Here is a 17,555-nt window from a genome sequence, read left to right on the forward strand (position 1 = left end):
GATTACTGGTGCTCTCAGCACCATCTGACCTACTGATCCACCCCTTTGGAGTCACATTATTTGCTAATGCACACACAACCCACAGGCATTTGCATGGCAGCCTAGAGCTCGTTCCAGCTTCTCCTATGAAATAGCCTGAACAGCACCAAGAAACCCACACAGAAGAATCTCTGGAGAGGATTTCCTTCTACAAGAATTCCTCGTAAACAGAAATTTTCACTCCTTCAGAACTGATGCTATTTTAGTTCTACAAAATCAAAGACTTATACAAATGATAATGTTGCTTTTCACAAACAGTAAGAGATTACTTGTCCAAAATAATGTATAAGCATTGGACTGTAAGCACATCAAGTTACATGATGAGTATGATACTTCAAATTTTCCAGTCTGTAAGCCAGCCACCAGCCAAGGCGGAAACAGGAAACTCTACGCGTATTTATTGTTTAGGAATAACGCATTTCATCTTCTAGCAGGTCATTGTGGAAGCAGATCTACATTCATTAGAATCACATTTTTACATCACTCACAGCATGGAGAAAAGCAAAGAGGAACCCAGGGCAACTCTCTGGAGTTGTATCTCAACTTTATCTGAAGATTAATTCTGTAGCATGCCAGAACACACATCAGAAAAGAAAATATGAAGTGGCAAAATAGCAAGAAACACACAGAAATATTACAGCACAGTTCTGACTTACCTATGTGATAAAGTCCTATCCAGTCAGTTGGATCTACTTCTTCCTTAATATCCCAGAAAATGATGAGGTTCTGAGACTGTCCCAAGGTGTATTCGTACATGCTGGCTGTCAAACTAGACCTGCTATCCGAGGTCACTAAATCAGTGTCACTGTTGGCCCGCTGCAAGTTCATGTTCTCAGGCATGGTGCCCTGAGAGGCCAAGCTCTGCAGGTTCTCGGGGCTCAGGGTGTAGCGGAGCTGCGGGTTGCGGCGGCGCACGAAGAGCAGGTGCTCTCGGGCTGAGCTGGCCATCTCCTCCCCACTTCTGTCAACTCACGTAAAAAAGTTGTTGTTCAGAGATCTAGCACAACGAAGGAAAAAAGACAGTTTTAGGTGAGACAGGAGGTGACTCAGTCATTATTAAATGGAGAAGTATTACTGCAAAAATGTTCCCACAGAAGCCTGAAACAGACCGAGTACAACCTTTTTCCTCATTGCTCTACCACTGCAAAGAACTGAGTGTCTGTACATTAAAAAAACCCCATGATAAACTTACAACAAAGTTCAGAGTTAGCCATACACCATGAAATAACATTTATAAGCCAGAAAACAGCAGAAAGCAAATCATCCAAGACAATCTATGAAGCAAGAACAGCCTCAGTAACAAAACTAATGTAAGTGTGGCCTTAAAAGCAAAGACATAATGAACTTGCCCTGGACCATAAAAATCCCAGCAGTACATGATGTTTACGGTAGTTTCAACAATACTCTCAAAGCACTGTGTGATCAGCATGAGATAAGTGTGGAAGATTGGACGTAAGTTTGGACATATTTCAGCAGAAATATTGTATCCCAGATTTATGCTACTAAAAAATCATCTTTCATCTTATAAGATGAAATCTAAGGATTTCATCTTATAAGGTACAAAGCATAGCTTCTGAGGTCCACTACACCATACAAAAACATGTCAAACCATTGACAGAGGAACTTTAGACTATGGATATATAATCAATTAGTCCATTCATCTATGCAGTCAAATTTTTGTTGTCCTTTTCCATCCATTACAAAACAGAGGCCTTAGAATTTCAAGCAGTCACTGACTGTTTTCCTCCAGCCCTGAGGAGACACTTCACTGAAGTGTCTCCCCTGAAAGGTCCAAGCCAATATCATCACACAATACATTCAGAATAAGAACTTGTGTTTCATTATCCATTACTGTCTACATTACCACATCTAAATTACTGTCATTTGAAAAGAAGCCCCCACATTACTCACAACTTGCGATAAATCATAACTCATCTTCAGTTTTCTTTTCAATAATATTTCAGTGTATGAACTCTTCAAGCATTCAATTTTTTTTTTTTTGCTGTTTTTCAGCTTTTCTTAAATGGGAGATGTTTTGAAACACTAAGAACAGAGGGGAAAAATAAAGTTCGACTTATCCAGTTGTGTGCAGTAAATCATACACTGTATATGATTCAGCATCAAATAATCCAGAGAAGGAAGGAAACAAAAATTCAGTTCAATATTTCTACATGTAGAGAAGCAACATAGAGACAACCACGTTTACTTCCCAAAGTACGTGACACAGTCTTTCCTGACATGAGGAATATTTTGGCTGCATACACATTTTATTTCTGGTGCTGAACGTCAGTAGGGTTCACTACCTCCTCTCTGCCATGCTCCTGCACATAAGGGTCAGAGAGAAAAGGGAAACTTTGGTAAAAAGGGCCATTTTAAATGAGAATCAGGCAAGTTAGTATCTTGTTTCTCTATGCAAAGTTTTATTCACTAAATCTGAAAATCCCAGAGTGCTTTGAGACCAGAAAGGTTGGTAAGAAACAGCCACCACCTTCCCTACAAAAGCCAGTGAAACACACAGGGACCAGCCCTGTGATGTGACAGCACACACTACATTTAAGTGTTAAATGTCACACCGAGAGTTCTATCCCCGAGTCCGGATGTCCCCATTTGCTCCTGAGGCTGCCCACCACAGCAAGCAGCTCGTGCTCCTGCCTGGGAACCACGGCCCTCCCCACCAGATCAGGCAGTATTAACTAACAGGCTGACAGAGAGCCAAAGTTTGTCATCTGTCCCACAGCCACAGATTTGATGTCTTTCTGAACTACTGTATGCAGTGGTTTTATGGCAGTAAAATCACTGCAAAATAAGTGTTGTGCAGGCAGACTACAGGTTAAAGACAAAGTTTTAATAGGAGGGATGAAGAAATTTCCTTCAGCTGCAGAGTCTTACACTGTACCTAGGGCAGAACTGGCATTTGTTGGAACATATTGAAAATTTATATGTAGCAGATGGACAAGCTCATCTATGGTTAAGGACACATGAGAATTAACGTGTACTAGCCAGGACTCTGCCACAGTTTGAGAGATGAAAATAGCCTGAGAAAAACATTAACTCCTTTGCAACAGTCCATTTTCCTAAGTCCCAATGGCTATCACTCTGGTGAAACACATTAGCTTCTGAAAGTAAAGGAAACCACAAATCTAAATGCTGGGTAACTTTTTTGATCCCATTTATAATTCCAAGTGTGAGCCAAACAAACCACATAAAGCCACTGAAATCAACTTGCAACCAACAAGTTAAACTCACATACAAATGAGCTCCTATTGTGGGTAAAAAAACCAAACCCTCCAACAATTCAGGACTCGTAAGTTTTTACAGCATCTTCTAAATCATTAAAAGCGGTTGTAAAGGGGCCCTCAAAGGAATCCTCATGCCTCGTGTCAGATAATATTCTGCTATGTAGCATGTCACAGTGGCATTAATTAAGAATCTTTTTAAAGAGAGAAATACAACACTCATATGTAAAAGGGGAAAAGATGATTGCCATAAAACCCAACCAATAGGAAGTGACAGAAAGGCAAAGAGAGCCACTACTTCAATTATTTCCAACAGAGAAAAGAGATGAAAACCTTACACAGTGCCTTGCTGCCTACAAAAGAAATTAGTTCATTGGGTTAACAATTCCTGATGTCTGTCACTAATAACTAACAGAACATTAACACATACATCCTACTGTAGACTGAAAATAAGAATTATCCTCCCACCTTCAGTTGCTGCTAAGCACCACTGACACAGCATTTGCACCCAGACTATGCTGTAAAGACAATGCCCAGGATTAGCTATGTGCACCTGCCCTGCCGTGAAGGTTCAGCTCACCAGGCTGAATACAATCAGAGCAGAGATGTCAGTGCACACCAAGCTGGCCAGGCATACTGTTTTATTAAGGCAAATTGCAATGTTCAACCTGAATTAAAAGCATAGGATAATATAGGCATTCAGGAAATCAGCACATACTAACTTTAGCAAACTATTTCAGTAGAAAAGTGAAACCTGTATCAAAGCTGCTTATCCGTATCACAGCATTTTCTTCAGTACTTGACAAGAAGCTTAGACAGAACTAGAACTGATTTCCTCTTAATCTCTAAGTGGCCCAAGTTCAGGATTATTTCTATCTAAATATACTCCCCAATTACTAATCATAGAGAGACTTGAACTGGGAAATAGTTCCACTTAATACACAACATACAGATAGGAAAAATCCTCTTGCCCGACCTTCTTCACTAGAGGAGATTGAAAAGAAACGTCAGTCCATTTCACACAGTCAAATACTCAACTGTTTAAAAAAATCCATGAATGGAAGACCAAGAGTTCCAGCAAAAGAATAACAAAAAAAAAAAAAAAAAAAAAAAAAAAAAAAAAAAAACCCCATAAATAAAAAAAAAACCCCACCCCACCATGCAAAACAAACCTGAGTTCACATGCTGCCCTGTTTATCTTACTCCCAGCAGTGATTCATTTCTTGTTTATGCAGCGCTCTTTGATGTGGCTGACGGGTGCTGCTCCCAGCCTCTTCCCACAGCACTTAGAGTAAAGCAGCTCCGCAGGGCTGGCCTCGGCCCCGGGCAGGGCTGGCCCCGGGCAGGGCTGGCCCGGTCCCGGCGGGCACGGCCGGTGCTCGGCGCGGGCGCTCAGGGCGCTGCCGGGCCCGCGCTCATTAACCCGCCGCTGCGCCCTTGGGTCACCGCGCCGCTGCTCGCAGAGCCTCCCTGCCCTGGGCGGCAGACACTGTCCTGGGCGGCAGACTGACTCCCAAATGTCCCCCGCTCACGGGATCACGGGATCACTCAATCACGTAGGCTGAAAAAGACCTTTACCAGCATCCAGCCTAACCATTAACTAACACAGGATCACCACTGTCAATATCTGACAGCTCCTTTGCTGAAGAAATGTTCCCTAATATTCAATGTAAACCTCCCCAGGGGCAGCTTGAGGCCGTTTGCTCTGGTCCTTTTGCCTGTTACCTGGGAGAACAGACTGACACCCAACTATTTGCAGGAATTGTGGCGAGCCATAAGGTTCCGCCCAAGCCTCTTTTACTCCAGGCTAAACACCCCCAGCTCCCTCAGCCCCTCCTCAGGACTTTCACCAGCTCCCTTGCTCTCCTTTGGACACATCATTCAGATCATGCTTGGTGTGTATCTCTCAAATGCTTCTCCCATGCTGAGATAACCAATCCCCATAATTATACAGGCTGAAGAACACATTAAGAATACAAAGAACAGAAAACATGCTGGTTTTCCAATTACACACTGTGTGACACTGCTTTGTTCAGTACAAAGATTTATAAATGCTACAATATAAGGTTCAAACTGACCATCTGTCTGAGCTAAAAGTGGCTGAGAAAATGCTTCTTGAATAAATTTAGAATTTGGAGATCATTCTCTTCACAGAACTCAAAAATAGCATATTTTCTGGGATAAGGTAGAACTCCAGTCCCTATAGTGGCTTCAAAGCTGCTATAAACTGTAGCAAAAGCAGAATAGTCAGAATTCACAGTCGGCTGCAAAACCTGCCTGTGCAGCTGGGTGATGGTTACCCATGACTCACTCGTATGCTTCAGCGCTCTGCACTTACCCTGCTTCAGCACTGAAGAGCTTTTCTCTCCTCTAGAGCTGCTGTGCACCTCTGCCAGCAGGACAGATGGGCCCTTCCCAGTAAAACTCACCAGCTACTTACTCAGCATGATCATCAGGAGCTGATTTGGCCTGAGACAAAGGGATTAACTGGATAGCTCTTTAACTCAACAGCTTCCTCTCAGGCCTGTATTCTACTATTTCGAATAGCAGATTTGGTCTAATAAAAATAAAATAAAAATACAACAAAATAATAAATTCAGATAAAGCTGGCATGAAGCATCCTTTTCTCTGCTGACAAAAATGAGAGAAAAGCTTCATCCTTCTGCCCAGATGTCATTTTCTTGTTATTCCTTCTGGAATATTTCCAAGAATTTCTACTCATCAAGTTTTGTGCATTCCACATAATGGAATTTCTCTCAGAAGGTATTTGACTGATTAGTAGGATTTTTCTCCATTAGCTAACATTCTGTCAGATCTAAGTTAAGCTAACACATTTGGATGCTTCCTATTCTATCACCAAGATAAAGATGAATATAAAAGCTGTCACAGTATTCAAGAGCCAAGAAAAATCAGTTCTTTCGGATCTATATTTTTCTCCACTGATTAACAAAGAGAGTGTAATAAAGCCTTTTCACTTACATGACCGTGACTATATCCTAAGTCTTTGAGATTATTTAGTTCATTAATTAACAAATTTGTATCACATTGTAGAAATTTAACTTTATTCCAGTAGATCATGAAATTCAGTATTTCAAAAACACAACTGCCTTCATATTACATAACTGCACAGTTCTGAGCATCAACAGCAGGCAGAAAGTAATGAGATCCTTCAGCTAAAATATAGTCCTAACTGTTCAATATTGCTACCTAGAATGCCTGAGTGCTCATTAGGTCTGCATGTTTTAAATAATTATTTATGCAGGTAGATGATACAAACAAACCCAGGGCAAGAAGTGATCACTGAAAACCTAGAGAGTTTGTGATCTGATAAAAATCAAAAGAGAGATGTCATCAACTGGAAAAATCAAATCATTACACTTCTGACACCATTTTTCTTTTTAATTACAAGCAGACTCAGGATATATCAGAAATATTAAAAGGGAAAGAAGAAGTCTCTCTTTTTTCACTCCGTTTCTTCTATTTTACACATCTGACAGTAAATTTGTATTCACTGTTTTTCCCTGAACAGCCAGTTCTGGATATTACTTTTATTTGGGGAGCTCTTAGATATTAAAGATATTAAAAATTATCGGAAGCTACCATCACAGCTGACACAGGACTTACATACAGCTGAAATACTAAATGTTCTTTAATAGCTCTCTCTTTTAATGGAATAAAATTAAAAGTTGCTTTAATTCAGCTTTAAATTAATTATATAGTAACTCTCTTGAAATATAAATTGTTCTTTCCAGAAGCACAGATACAAGTAAAATTCAGAAAAAATATTTTTCTGCTGATCTGCTTACTTCCTTCTTCAACAAAGCCCCCCAGACTTTTATAATAAGACAATTACTGGATACTCTTAGAAGCAGCTTAGCCTGAAGCAATGATGATGAAAGAATAAATAAATAAATTTGCCAGTTCCAGAAACAAATCTCTATGTGCATGATCTTTCAACCAGATTTCCTTTTTAAGCAAGAAAATTGCCAAGAAGGTCAACTTAAGCATCTTGAAAGACACAGCACTTTGTAGATCTTCTCCCAAGAGAGATGTTTTGACTTTTCCATTCAAAGGATCCCCACAGGAGTGCCAGACTGAATGACGTGCCTGACATTCTGCTGGCTGTGCCAGGGAGCTGGCCTCCTTAGGGGAAGAGGCAGAGCTCCTCCAAAAAATCGTTCAGAGGACCAAAACCACTCTCTCTTGATCTGTGGAAACTGCAGTTACTCCAGACTGAGCAAAAGAGGACAGAAATTTGTTGGGATGTCCTTTTGCCTTGTTGCCCTGCTCTGAGCCATGAGGGGAGTAAACTGTGCTGAGAAAACTCTGCCTTCAGTCTGCTAACTCATCCTCTGAACTCACTGCTGGGAAATCACAACTAGAAACTTCTGGAAACTGGACTCATGTCTTAATGTAAAGCTAAAAATTACTGCACTGTAATTTGACAAGGATGTTGCTGTTCAGGAGAGGGAGGAAAAAAGGAAAGAACGTGTGCATGCATCTCCAGTCTGCTTTGGACTCAAACCTGGTGACTCAGCTCAGATGTTAAACATCAGCTCAGATTACAAAACCACCATATAATTTAGACTGGCTGAAAATCTACCCTAAGGGAAAAAAACATATAGTTCAGCATAAACATACACTTTAAGAAAACAGTCCATTCATTATTTGGCCAGAGAATGGCTCAATTCATTCAGTATGTAAGAGAGTATCTATTTTTAATATATTTCTGTACAGTTCATTTGTAAAGGGAGTCCTGCCCTGTATCTACCTGGAAAAAAATGTCACTCTCATATGACCTTAGCTGCTTGAGTAGGGCTTCTACCTTCTACCCAGCAATGGCAACTTCCTTACAGCAGGCAGAAATTGCTGCTCAAGCCTGATATCATGGCCAGAAGTCTGAAGAGTTTTGCATATTTCTGACAGATCCATACACCCTGCCCAGTAGCCCACCAGGTACTGGGCTTTCAGTATAACTTACTGCATTAATTACCAGGCAAAAGCTTCAGCATGGAGCAAGCTGGTGTACAGCACACTGGCCACTGGTCAAAAGAGTGAAAGTCATAAATATGTGCCCAGATCCATACACATCTGCATAGCCCAGCACCCTACAGTTATCCCAGTTTTGGAGGGTACTTACTGATGTACTTTGTGGTCAAGGAAGACAAATGTCCATGTCCCCACAAAAAGAAGCCCTAAAACATTTCAAGCTAACTCAGCCACATGAACTGTGGAGTTGAACACTGAGAGCCTGGATAACCTGTCTGGAATTGTAAGGAAGGGGTTGCAGAGGGTTCATCTAATCCCTTCTGCTGCAGCTGCCAGGCTGTGAGATCCATCTGGCCTGCAGATGTATCTTAGTATTGCTCTGCAGACATACAGGAGGATGTCAATTGCCTAAAATGCATTCCTGTCTTTCACTGAAGTAGCAATAAAAGAACTGCACATAAATTTAAATTAAAAATACCAGATAGGCTCCTATCCTCCAGACTACTCCCATAAGAAACAAAATTTGACTGGAGTTTGTAGGGCAATTTCATAGCCAATAGGCCATGTTCCATATTATATGCCCTCCTTAACCTCCTCCTGGTGTGGCAACTACTGTAACCAAGTTAGTTTATTTCAGTGATCTTTTCTGCAGCACCACTCCTCAGAGTGGAGCTCACAGCTGAGGCAGAGACTTAAGGTACAGCCATGTAGCCATTAAACCCTACATATTGTGAACTGTGGCCTTGGATAATTCACAATGCAATGGTACTCTACAGAAACTTTAAAACCAGAATTCCCACTGCCAGGCTTTGATCTTGAGTGTCCATGACACAGCTCTATCTGCTGCTAGTTGCTGTTGATTGGTTGCATTCAAGAATTTCCCTTCAAGTACTGATGCAGCTGCTCTCAGTTTAGACTTCTGATGCCAGGTCACACAATCTATCTAAAATACAGCCCCCTTCATATGTCTACACTAGAAGGACAGATTTTATTCTCTATGAGAAGCTCCTTTGTCACAGGATGGGAAAATTAGAATTCAATTATTCTGTGACCAAACTATAATATATGCTCATACTTACATATGTGAAAGCCTGCAGGAACCTATAAATGACCAAAAAAAAGGGTAACCCATTCAACTCTCTTGAAATCCCTCCTGTCCTTAGGACTTCCAGAACATCAGCAGCAACAGCCCACAATTATCCAATTACAAGTTTTCTCCCAAGGCTTTTTCCACAAGGGACAGTGAAGACTAAAATAGAGAACTTCTGCAGAAAATAAAAACTTAGCATTTGCCTGATCAGGAAAGGAAATTAACACAGAACCAGAAGAAAGAGTACAATGCCAAAAAGCTTGACAGAAAAGATGTATTCCTTTGAAAAAAGAAAGGAAATCTGCCAGGCCAAAAAAGCCACAATTCAAAAAGCCATTTATAAAATAATGCACTTAACAGAAGAAGCAGTACAATTATTTACTGCTTACTATGAGAGTAGTTCTGCAGTTTCATTCCAAGTCTCTGCAACCAGTACCCAAGAAGAAACTACTCAATGAGTGTCACATTACTGAATGGCAACTGTATTTTAGTGATACTCAACAGAGCCTGATTTAAGCATTTATTTGGCAGTTATTAAAACCTGGTGTATTTATATTTAGATACGCAACAAGCATTTCTATACATTCATTTTAATTCAATTTTTAACTGGAAATCCATTCTATGCTGATGGAAATCCTTGGAACATACAATGAATATGAATGAACATGCATTGTTCCACCCATGCAAGCCCAAATCCAATACAGTCAGTCCCATTTTCAAGCCTGTTTGAGCTCAATTTTCTACCACATAAAATTGATTTCACCCACTGAAATGGTAACAAACCACCACAGAGCAGGTACATCTCTCACACAGAGATTCTCACGTTTCCAGGGAACACAGGAATGCTGTTTCTCTCAAAGCAGCACATGCTTCAATTCATGATGCTATTTATTCAGTTTTGTCACAAAGGGGTATTATCAACTTGAAAAAAGGCATTTCTTTGTGCAAAACATGCATCAACTGACTGCAAATTGGAGAATTGTGTAACTGAAACATGTTGGTAGACTAAAGTAGAATAAAAAAGAGTGCCTATCAGTCCATGACAAAGCTATTTCCTTGATTCTCCATTTTTTCAAGTTCCAGCCTGGTAGAACTGATCATAATGTGGGCGTGGGAGATGTTTAAAAAAGACTCAATTGGTCTCCTTAAAGAACAAAGGAAAATTAAAAACAAAACCAACCCAAAGCTTTGTGTACCTAAGTCTTATAAATAAACTGTAGATACAATCAGTAGATGAGGAAAACAGGAAACAATTATTTTTAAGAACTGACAAATTTTGCTGGAGTGAATTTAAATGCTGTCTGTATAAATGTGAATTTCCATCCTTCTGCCCCTTTTACCCTCTTGATAGTTCAATTTAGATCATTTTGCCAGTTATAATCTTCCCCCCACAAAGCCTGCATTTCCATAAAGATTTGAGGAGACTCTTTGGCTGAATTAAAACATGAGAATATTTCTGCTTGTCTACAGTTTAATGGAGCTTTTTGAATGAATGAAACTCTACTAAGCAAACATCTACCAAAGGGATCCCTGACACTAAGAGGAGAAGAATGATGGTCATGCCAGCTCAAAAGCAATGGCTTTTGCCTTCTGACTGTTCCAAGTATGTCCTTAAGGAGGAGGTGCCACTACCAAAAACATGCCAATATTATGTTTCTCATATACAGCTTTTCAAGTTCAACTTAAGGTGTCCAGTGTATTAAGTTAGAAATATTGCAGAGAATCAAACAGCTATGAATGCAATCTTTGCAGAAACTACAGAGATTGAAAGCCCTAAAGATTCCTCCTCCAAAAAACACCTGTTCTACCGTCTTTAAATCACCTCCTTATAATCCACAGAAAGAGAGCCCAGAATAAGAAAAAAACCCAAATTGTTTGTCTGTATTAAACACATATGCTGATCCTCAACCTAAATAAATCCAGGCAGAAAGTCAGCAGGGCTGTATATGAAGGTGCTGATGATACCACCCTCTCTGCATACAGGATAAATCACTTTTAATACTCAAAACAATTCAGCTCTAAACTAAACTCGTTCTGTTGCTTAACAGCAACAGTTTTGTCATTTACAAACCACAAAATAGCATCATTTTGAAGTCTACAACATTTTGAAGTCTAATAACTTGTTTTAAAGAATGAAGCTTGCAGTCTTATGTCCTAATTCAGATTTTCCTCCAAAATATGTTTTATGTTCAGAACTTCATGCTTTAAACACTGTGTCAGAACAATTATGCACCAACTGCTTTACTATCTTTTTTTTGAAACACTAAAATAATTTCAAGGAAATATTTTAGCTCAATAGTTCAAGAAACAGTGCACTTTATCATTTCAGTAAAAAGAAGTCAGATTGGTAAGTAGTTACTGTGCCCTGGATAAAATCTCTTCCACAGCTGTGTGAGTCAGATTACTTAATTTACACCAACAGGTTATTAGGAGAAGATGCCTGCATTTTTTGAGGTGCAGCAAGACATCAGTAGGACACTTTGACATATTCTATGCCATACAAATTCCCTCTGTCCTCAAAGCTAAGAGCTCTGAGGAAACGCAGGTTATGCCAGGGAACAGCCTCAGAGCCAGACACACAAAATCTCAACTAGAAAGGAAGAGAGATGGACTGAAAAAACTTCCCCTACTTAACAGCTTGTTGATTTCCAGTTTACAATCCATAACCACACTCAAGAGAGGAGAAAACCAGTTGAGAGTCCCAAGGAGCACCACTCTGACAACAGAGACTCCTGGGGTAACTGGAACACTCCCTCATCACCTGCAAATGCATCCCAGGGCACACTTGGCTGCTGTGTCTGGTCTGTGCTCTGGAGATGAGGAAGTTGTTTGTGCTAGAGCACAGACCAGTGAGGAGTTAGAGACACCAAAGCCATCACCAGTCGTGCCCCTCTCCTTGCGAGTGCACCTTACAATTCATGATTTAGTTCAATGAGCATGTGCTGTAATGTTCTCTCCTTGCAGGATTACTGCTGCATTTGCTGCTTTCCTCAGTTTCTGCAGTAAATGAAGCAGAAATCTTTCAGAAGCTAAATGAACAATTAATGAAAAGACAACAATACAAAGTGGGCTATATAAAGATGAGGCCTATTATGAATTAATACTTTTACTATTAAATATGCATGAGTTTTTAATAAGTAGAGCTAAAAATAGAGCCGTGTATCACAGGCTTTCTCCAGGCTGTACAATTTTCATTCATCTTCATCCTGCAAAGAAATGGACCACTGCTGAAAGGATTCTCATTGCACATTTTTACATTGCTTATCACTGGCCCTAATTCATCAATCCACAAAAATCCCCAGCCTTTGGGATCTTGGCATAAAAGATTCTGAACAGCTCCACCCTCTGCCATAAGGCTTGCAGGAATGTGCAGAAAGTCTGCTCATCCATCTCCCAACAGGCACAGGTCTCACAGCCCAGTCCCCATCTGCAATTTGTGTGTTTAGAAAGAATCCATTAGTAAGAAGACTCCTGCACTGGTTAACAGCAACCAGCAGCAGATGTAGCCACTAGATTTACCAAAAAATCCTGAAGTAACTACTTAAATCTTTATCTTTTCATCTCAATAGTTCATTATCAGAATAAATATGTTCTTCTCATTACTCTGGCCCCCCACCAAGAAAGGGAATCTGAAACTGAGCCAAATGCATCAAATTTTCTGATTGGATTTTAACATTCATTTTTAACATCAAGTCATGTTACAGATGAACAAAGGATTTTAATAAAGAATGGCCTAGTTCTGGAGGAGGGTGTACACATTCAGGAACACACCCCAATTCTATATACATCCACCCCAGGGCGTAGGTGCTACAGCCCCAGGAAACGGAAGAAGATTGAAATCAGTGTTTATAAATACAGCCAAGAAATCCCAGCACACATACCACCAAATATATAAACAGAACGTCAGACAATCTCATCTGGAGGCCTAAATTTCCTACACTTATTGATGTTGGGGAATTTATTTTTATTTTTACATGTTGTGTTGTGCCTTCATGTTTTTAAAGTGACCTTGGTGTGTTTAAACCAAAGGACTTGTTTTGATTGAGCTGCGTAGAGTTGCTAATTGCTGTGTGACAAATGGAAACAAAGAAATCATAGCACCCTGCATCCTAGTACCATCTTGCATTACTCTGAAATCTGTATTTTAAAATTAATTGTTTGATTTTGAATGTAACCTATTTCTCAATGTGCAACTATAAAATGTAATTTAATTCACATCAGATATATTCCTAATGAAAAAGCAAAACCAAACCACATTACAGCAGAGGTAACTTTCAGCATTTTATGGATGAAGTTTTAAATCACATACCTATTACCATTTTAATCTTTTTCAGGGGGAGCAGTAAAACAGGTGCAATAACATGATAGTGATTTTCAGTCAAATGTCCTTGGCTTGCTCTTTATGAAGACAATTTAGGATCTGAGCTTTGCATTGACATACAGCTACTTAAAACTGATAATTCAGAGTAAAATTCACATGATTTATTGGAAACCCAGAATATTATATTTCTTTCCCCCTTCTCCATATTCAGCCTAGTAAACACTCAAGATTTATCTTTGCTTTTCTTATGATGCATTATACTCATAATAATCAGAAATCCCCATTTTTTCAAATTTTTCAGAAACAATCAGCCTTTTACCACAGAAGAAAAAAATAAAAATAAATTGACATCTTTTGTGATTTTTTGTGTCCTTACTATTCACAAATGCATTTTGGGCTTCAAACACACTGTCCTCCTTCCCCTACCATCCAGGATCCAGTTGCTCAATATTGCCTTTTGGACTTAATGTCCAAAAAAAGACTGAAAATAGTTATATACAACATGATCAAAACCCAAAAACATAAACAAAATAAAATATGAAGAAAATTGGGGGGAAAAGTAAAAAAAAAAAAAAAATACTGGTTGGTTTTTTCCTTATTAATGGAAATGTCCCTGCAGTGTCCTGCATTTGGAAGTTGACTTCACAGGGTCACCTTCCCAAAAAACAAGATGCAATGCAGTTTTCTGGTTAGATAATGTCACTGCCTCTGTGTCAGCCCTTCACTTGTGCCAAATTACCACTGCCAACCTCTGTTGTAGGTTATTACTAAGCAGAATTAAAGAGAAATCACTCAAAACAAATACCCACATACTGACTGAACTTGATAGTTTGCCAAAATTACAATGTCATTTTTTGAAAAGATATGAATGAAGTCTCCTATCAATACTGCTGGCTAGTTGATGGATTTCTATGTAGTTTGAGACTTTGATTCTTTAAAATTATTGGCCTCATAAATTACATGACCATACAGCTACAGACAAATTACTGTTTATTACCATTAAACCATTTTATCCCTGTGATGCAAGTCCAATAGGTCAGTAATAAAAAATTTCAGGTTTAGGCAACCACCACCAGGTTTCATACCAGTACTTTTAAGCTGTTTTTCCTGAACTGCAGTAGCAACACGATCAAGCAAAGGATGTTGTTGTATTTCACTAACAATCCTACACCTCCACCACTCTGTAATGCAAACACAAACCTCAGATTAACACACAAACAAGTCTTACAGCTGCTAACACCAAAAACTCATGGAGCATGCTAGAACTGCAAAAGAATACCAGTTTTTAGAGAACGCAGTGGTACAACAGAAGAACACATTTAAAAATAATGATGAACCCAGAAGCTGAACCCTTCAGAAAAATCAAACACCATATAAGACAGCATTTAGCTACTCTTGCTAATTGGTACAACCAAGGTCTGGGTGTCAACACAGATCTGCTGTTGAAGGGCAGTAGTTTATGGGCACTGAGAAAGCAGATCACCCATTCATTCCAAAGGCTTCACTGGAATACCCCCAATACACATCAGTGATGCCAACTGCAGCTGGAAAAGGAGCAACTGCTGGAAACAGCTCAGCAAGCCTCTATACTAATGTAGCATAGCCTGTATTAGTTAAATTCAAATTAATAGCCATCCTCCACATGGCAAAAGTGTTTAATCCAAGTGTCACAATATTGAGCCACTAGTTTGTTATCTCCCACTAGTAGTGACTGTAGGAAACAAAGCAGAATACATTTTAAGTCCTTAACCTGATTACTTTAACTCCATTTCTCCTTGATCACCAAGGACACTGTTGCTTACATCCCATCGGATGTTGCATCTTGTCAAAAAGAAAAAAAGAGCTTCGATTATAGAACATGCTATTTTCAAACTTACTTTCTGGTATTTCTTATAAGAAAAAAATTGCTTTACAACTGTATCCTACCTAACAGAGAGGTAAAAGTGGCTCCCACTGCAGCTGACCAGTAGTCATAACCAACTCTGAACAGATATACGCGACATACACTCATGCCAACAGCTTTCCACAAAAATAACTTCTTAAACCTATTACTTCACTTCTTGGCATTTTCTACAAAATTACCACCAAAAGTGCTGGCTTATCAACCCCCATCTGTACTGCAGTGGATTGGCAGTATAAATTTGGATCATCCCTGTAACTGTGGTTTCCCTGAATACCTTACTTCAGAGCTTCAGCTCCTGAAGCAAACAGCACCCGAAGACCTAGCAAAGGTACACCTAGAGTGGCACAGCATGTTTGTGGCACACAAGGGTTAAGATATGCCACTGATACTTCTGGTGCAAGGGAAAACCCTAGGAAAACACTCCAAACTTCAATGCAAACTGGCAAATACTTATTTTGGAATAAGCACAAAGGACAGGCACACGCAACAATAAGAAGTTTCAAAACTGAAGGATTGCAAAACCACACAAGATGAAATATTAAAATTTACTTTCTCTGCTATGAACCCCAGAGATGCAGCAAACCTCTCAGGTCTTGAACTACATCCAGGAGCAGCCAGAGGCTGCACGTGCCTGGGTATGTCAAGATGAGATGTACTCAGTCTGGAACTGTCTCCACCTCTCCCAGGGCACTGGCCATCAAGGCAGGGGAGCTGGTGCCGATCTGCTGCAGTTCAGCTCTGCCCAGCGGACGCTCAGGGAGCAGCGGCTACACAAAAGCAAATCGATGGGCTGTTAAAAAGTGTTAATAGCACACTTAGTGGTTGGACAGACTATTCTGCAGGGGGAGAGATGTGGTAATTAAAAGATCAGAAAATACTGCCACAGCCCTTCAGAGCTAATCAGAACCTGCAGTTCTTACATTTCACTCTTCTAAGAGTCCCATTTGTTCTCTTGTGTGCACAGGGAATGCAGTGTCTCCAGGCCCCAGGGGCTGAAACGCTTTATGCTCTAACCACATCCTTGGAAAAGCGTTATGCCATGGGCACCACATCTGAACCAGCATCCAGCTATGATGGATACACTGTGAAATGTCTGATGGGCTTCTTTATTGGTTTGTTCGTGCTTATTTTTTTAGCAGGCATGCCTACTGGAAATTTAAGCCACAGGGGCAGTACCTTCTGCTACCTACAGGCTACTGGGAGGATTTAATCAAGTATGCATGATATAACAGGCACTGAAATTCCTGGAGATTACAGAATGCTGCAGAGGGTGTCACAGGGTGTCGTACAGCCAGGCAACAGAAATAAAGTGATTTAAGCATATGAGACCAGAAAAGCAACTAGTGAAAAATACATGACTCCTTAAAGCTAAAAAGTGTAATTTTGGATATTGTCTATATTTAGTGAGCAATAACCAAACAGATCTAAATATAACATGAGCTCTTACAATCTACCTACAGACCGAGGAAACTTTTCTGTGCTAAGGCACAAATATGTCTTCCAGTTATATTTGGTGGAACACACAGTAAAATGCAACTTAGCATTATCCAGAAACAGTGAGGCCAGTGAAACATCATTCCTGAAGTTCCAATTCCAGCCAGAGGATGTTTCCCCCCATCATCTACTGGGTCAACTCAAGCACACACACAAACATCTGCTGACCAGGTAAAGGCAAGCTCCATACCTGCTGAAGCAACAGGGCCCTCCCTCTCTGCCACACTGGAGTGCTTGGGAGCAGCAGCAGGTGGGAAGGCTTATCCAGCACCAGGGTAAAGCCTAACATGCATTGTGCCTGAGGTCTTTCAAAGAAAAGAGCATTCTCGTGACAAAAAGCTCTAACAAAGCTGAGATATGGCTTTGTTTTAATCATCAAATGAAGCAAGCACAGAAATACATTTCATGCAGCAAATATGATTTTACTCACTTCAAATTTTCAAGGTGAAGATGTCATTTCCTGTAAGCACTACTAACTCTAAG

General features: G+C 40.0%; 1 protein-coding gene across 1 annotated transcript in view; it reads right to left on the bottom strand.

The window, feature by feature from the left end:
• The window catches only part of HECW2 (HECT, C2 and WW domain containing E3 ubiquitin protein ligase 2), a 153,413-nt gene that overhangs the window by 107,707 nt on the left and 28,151 nt on the right, over nt 1–17,555 (bottom strand). Inside the window, exon 2 of the mRNA XM_054636439.2 lies at nt 696–1,036. Coding sequence (XP_054492414.1) covers nt 696–987 — 292 coding nt within the window. The 5' untranslated portion in view covers nt 988–1,036. The remainder of the gene's footprint in view (nt 1–695; nt 1,037–17,555) is intronic.

The sequence above is a fragment of the Agelaius phoeniceus genome, chromosome 7 (genome assembly GCF_051311805.1).
Source record: "Agelaius phoeniceus isolate bAgePho1 chromosome 7, bAgePho1.hap1, whole genome shotgun sequence".
In the NCBI taxonomy this organism is placed as follows: Eukaryota; Metazoa; Chordata; class Aves; order Passeriformes; family Icteridae; genus Agelaius; species Agelaius phoeniceus.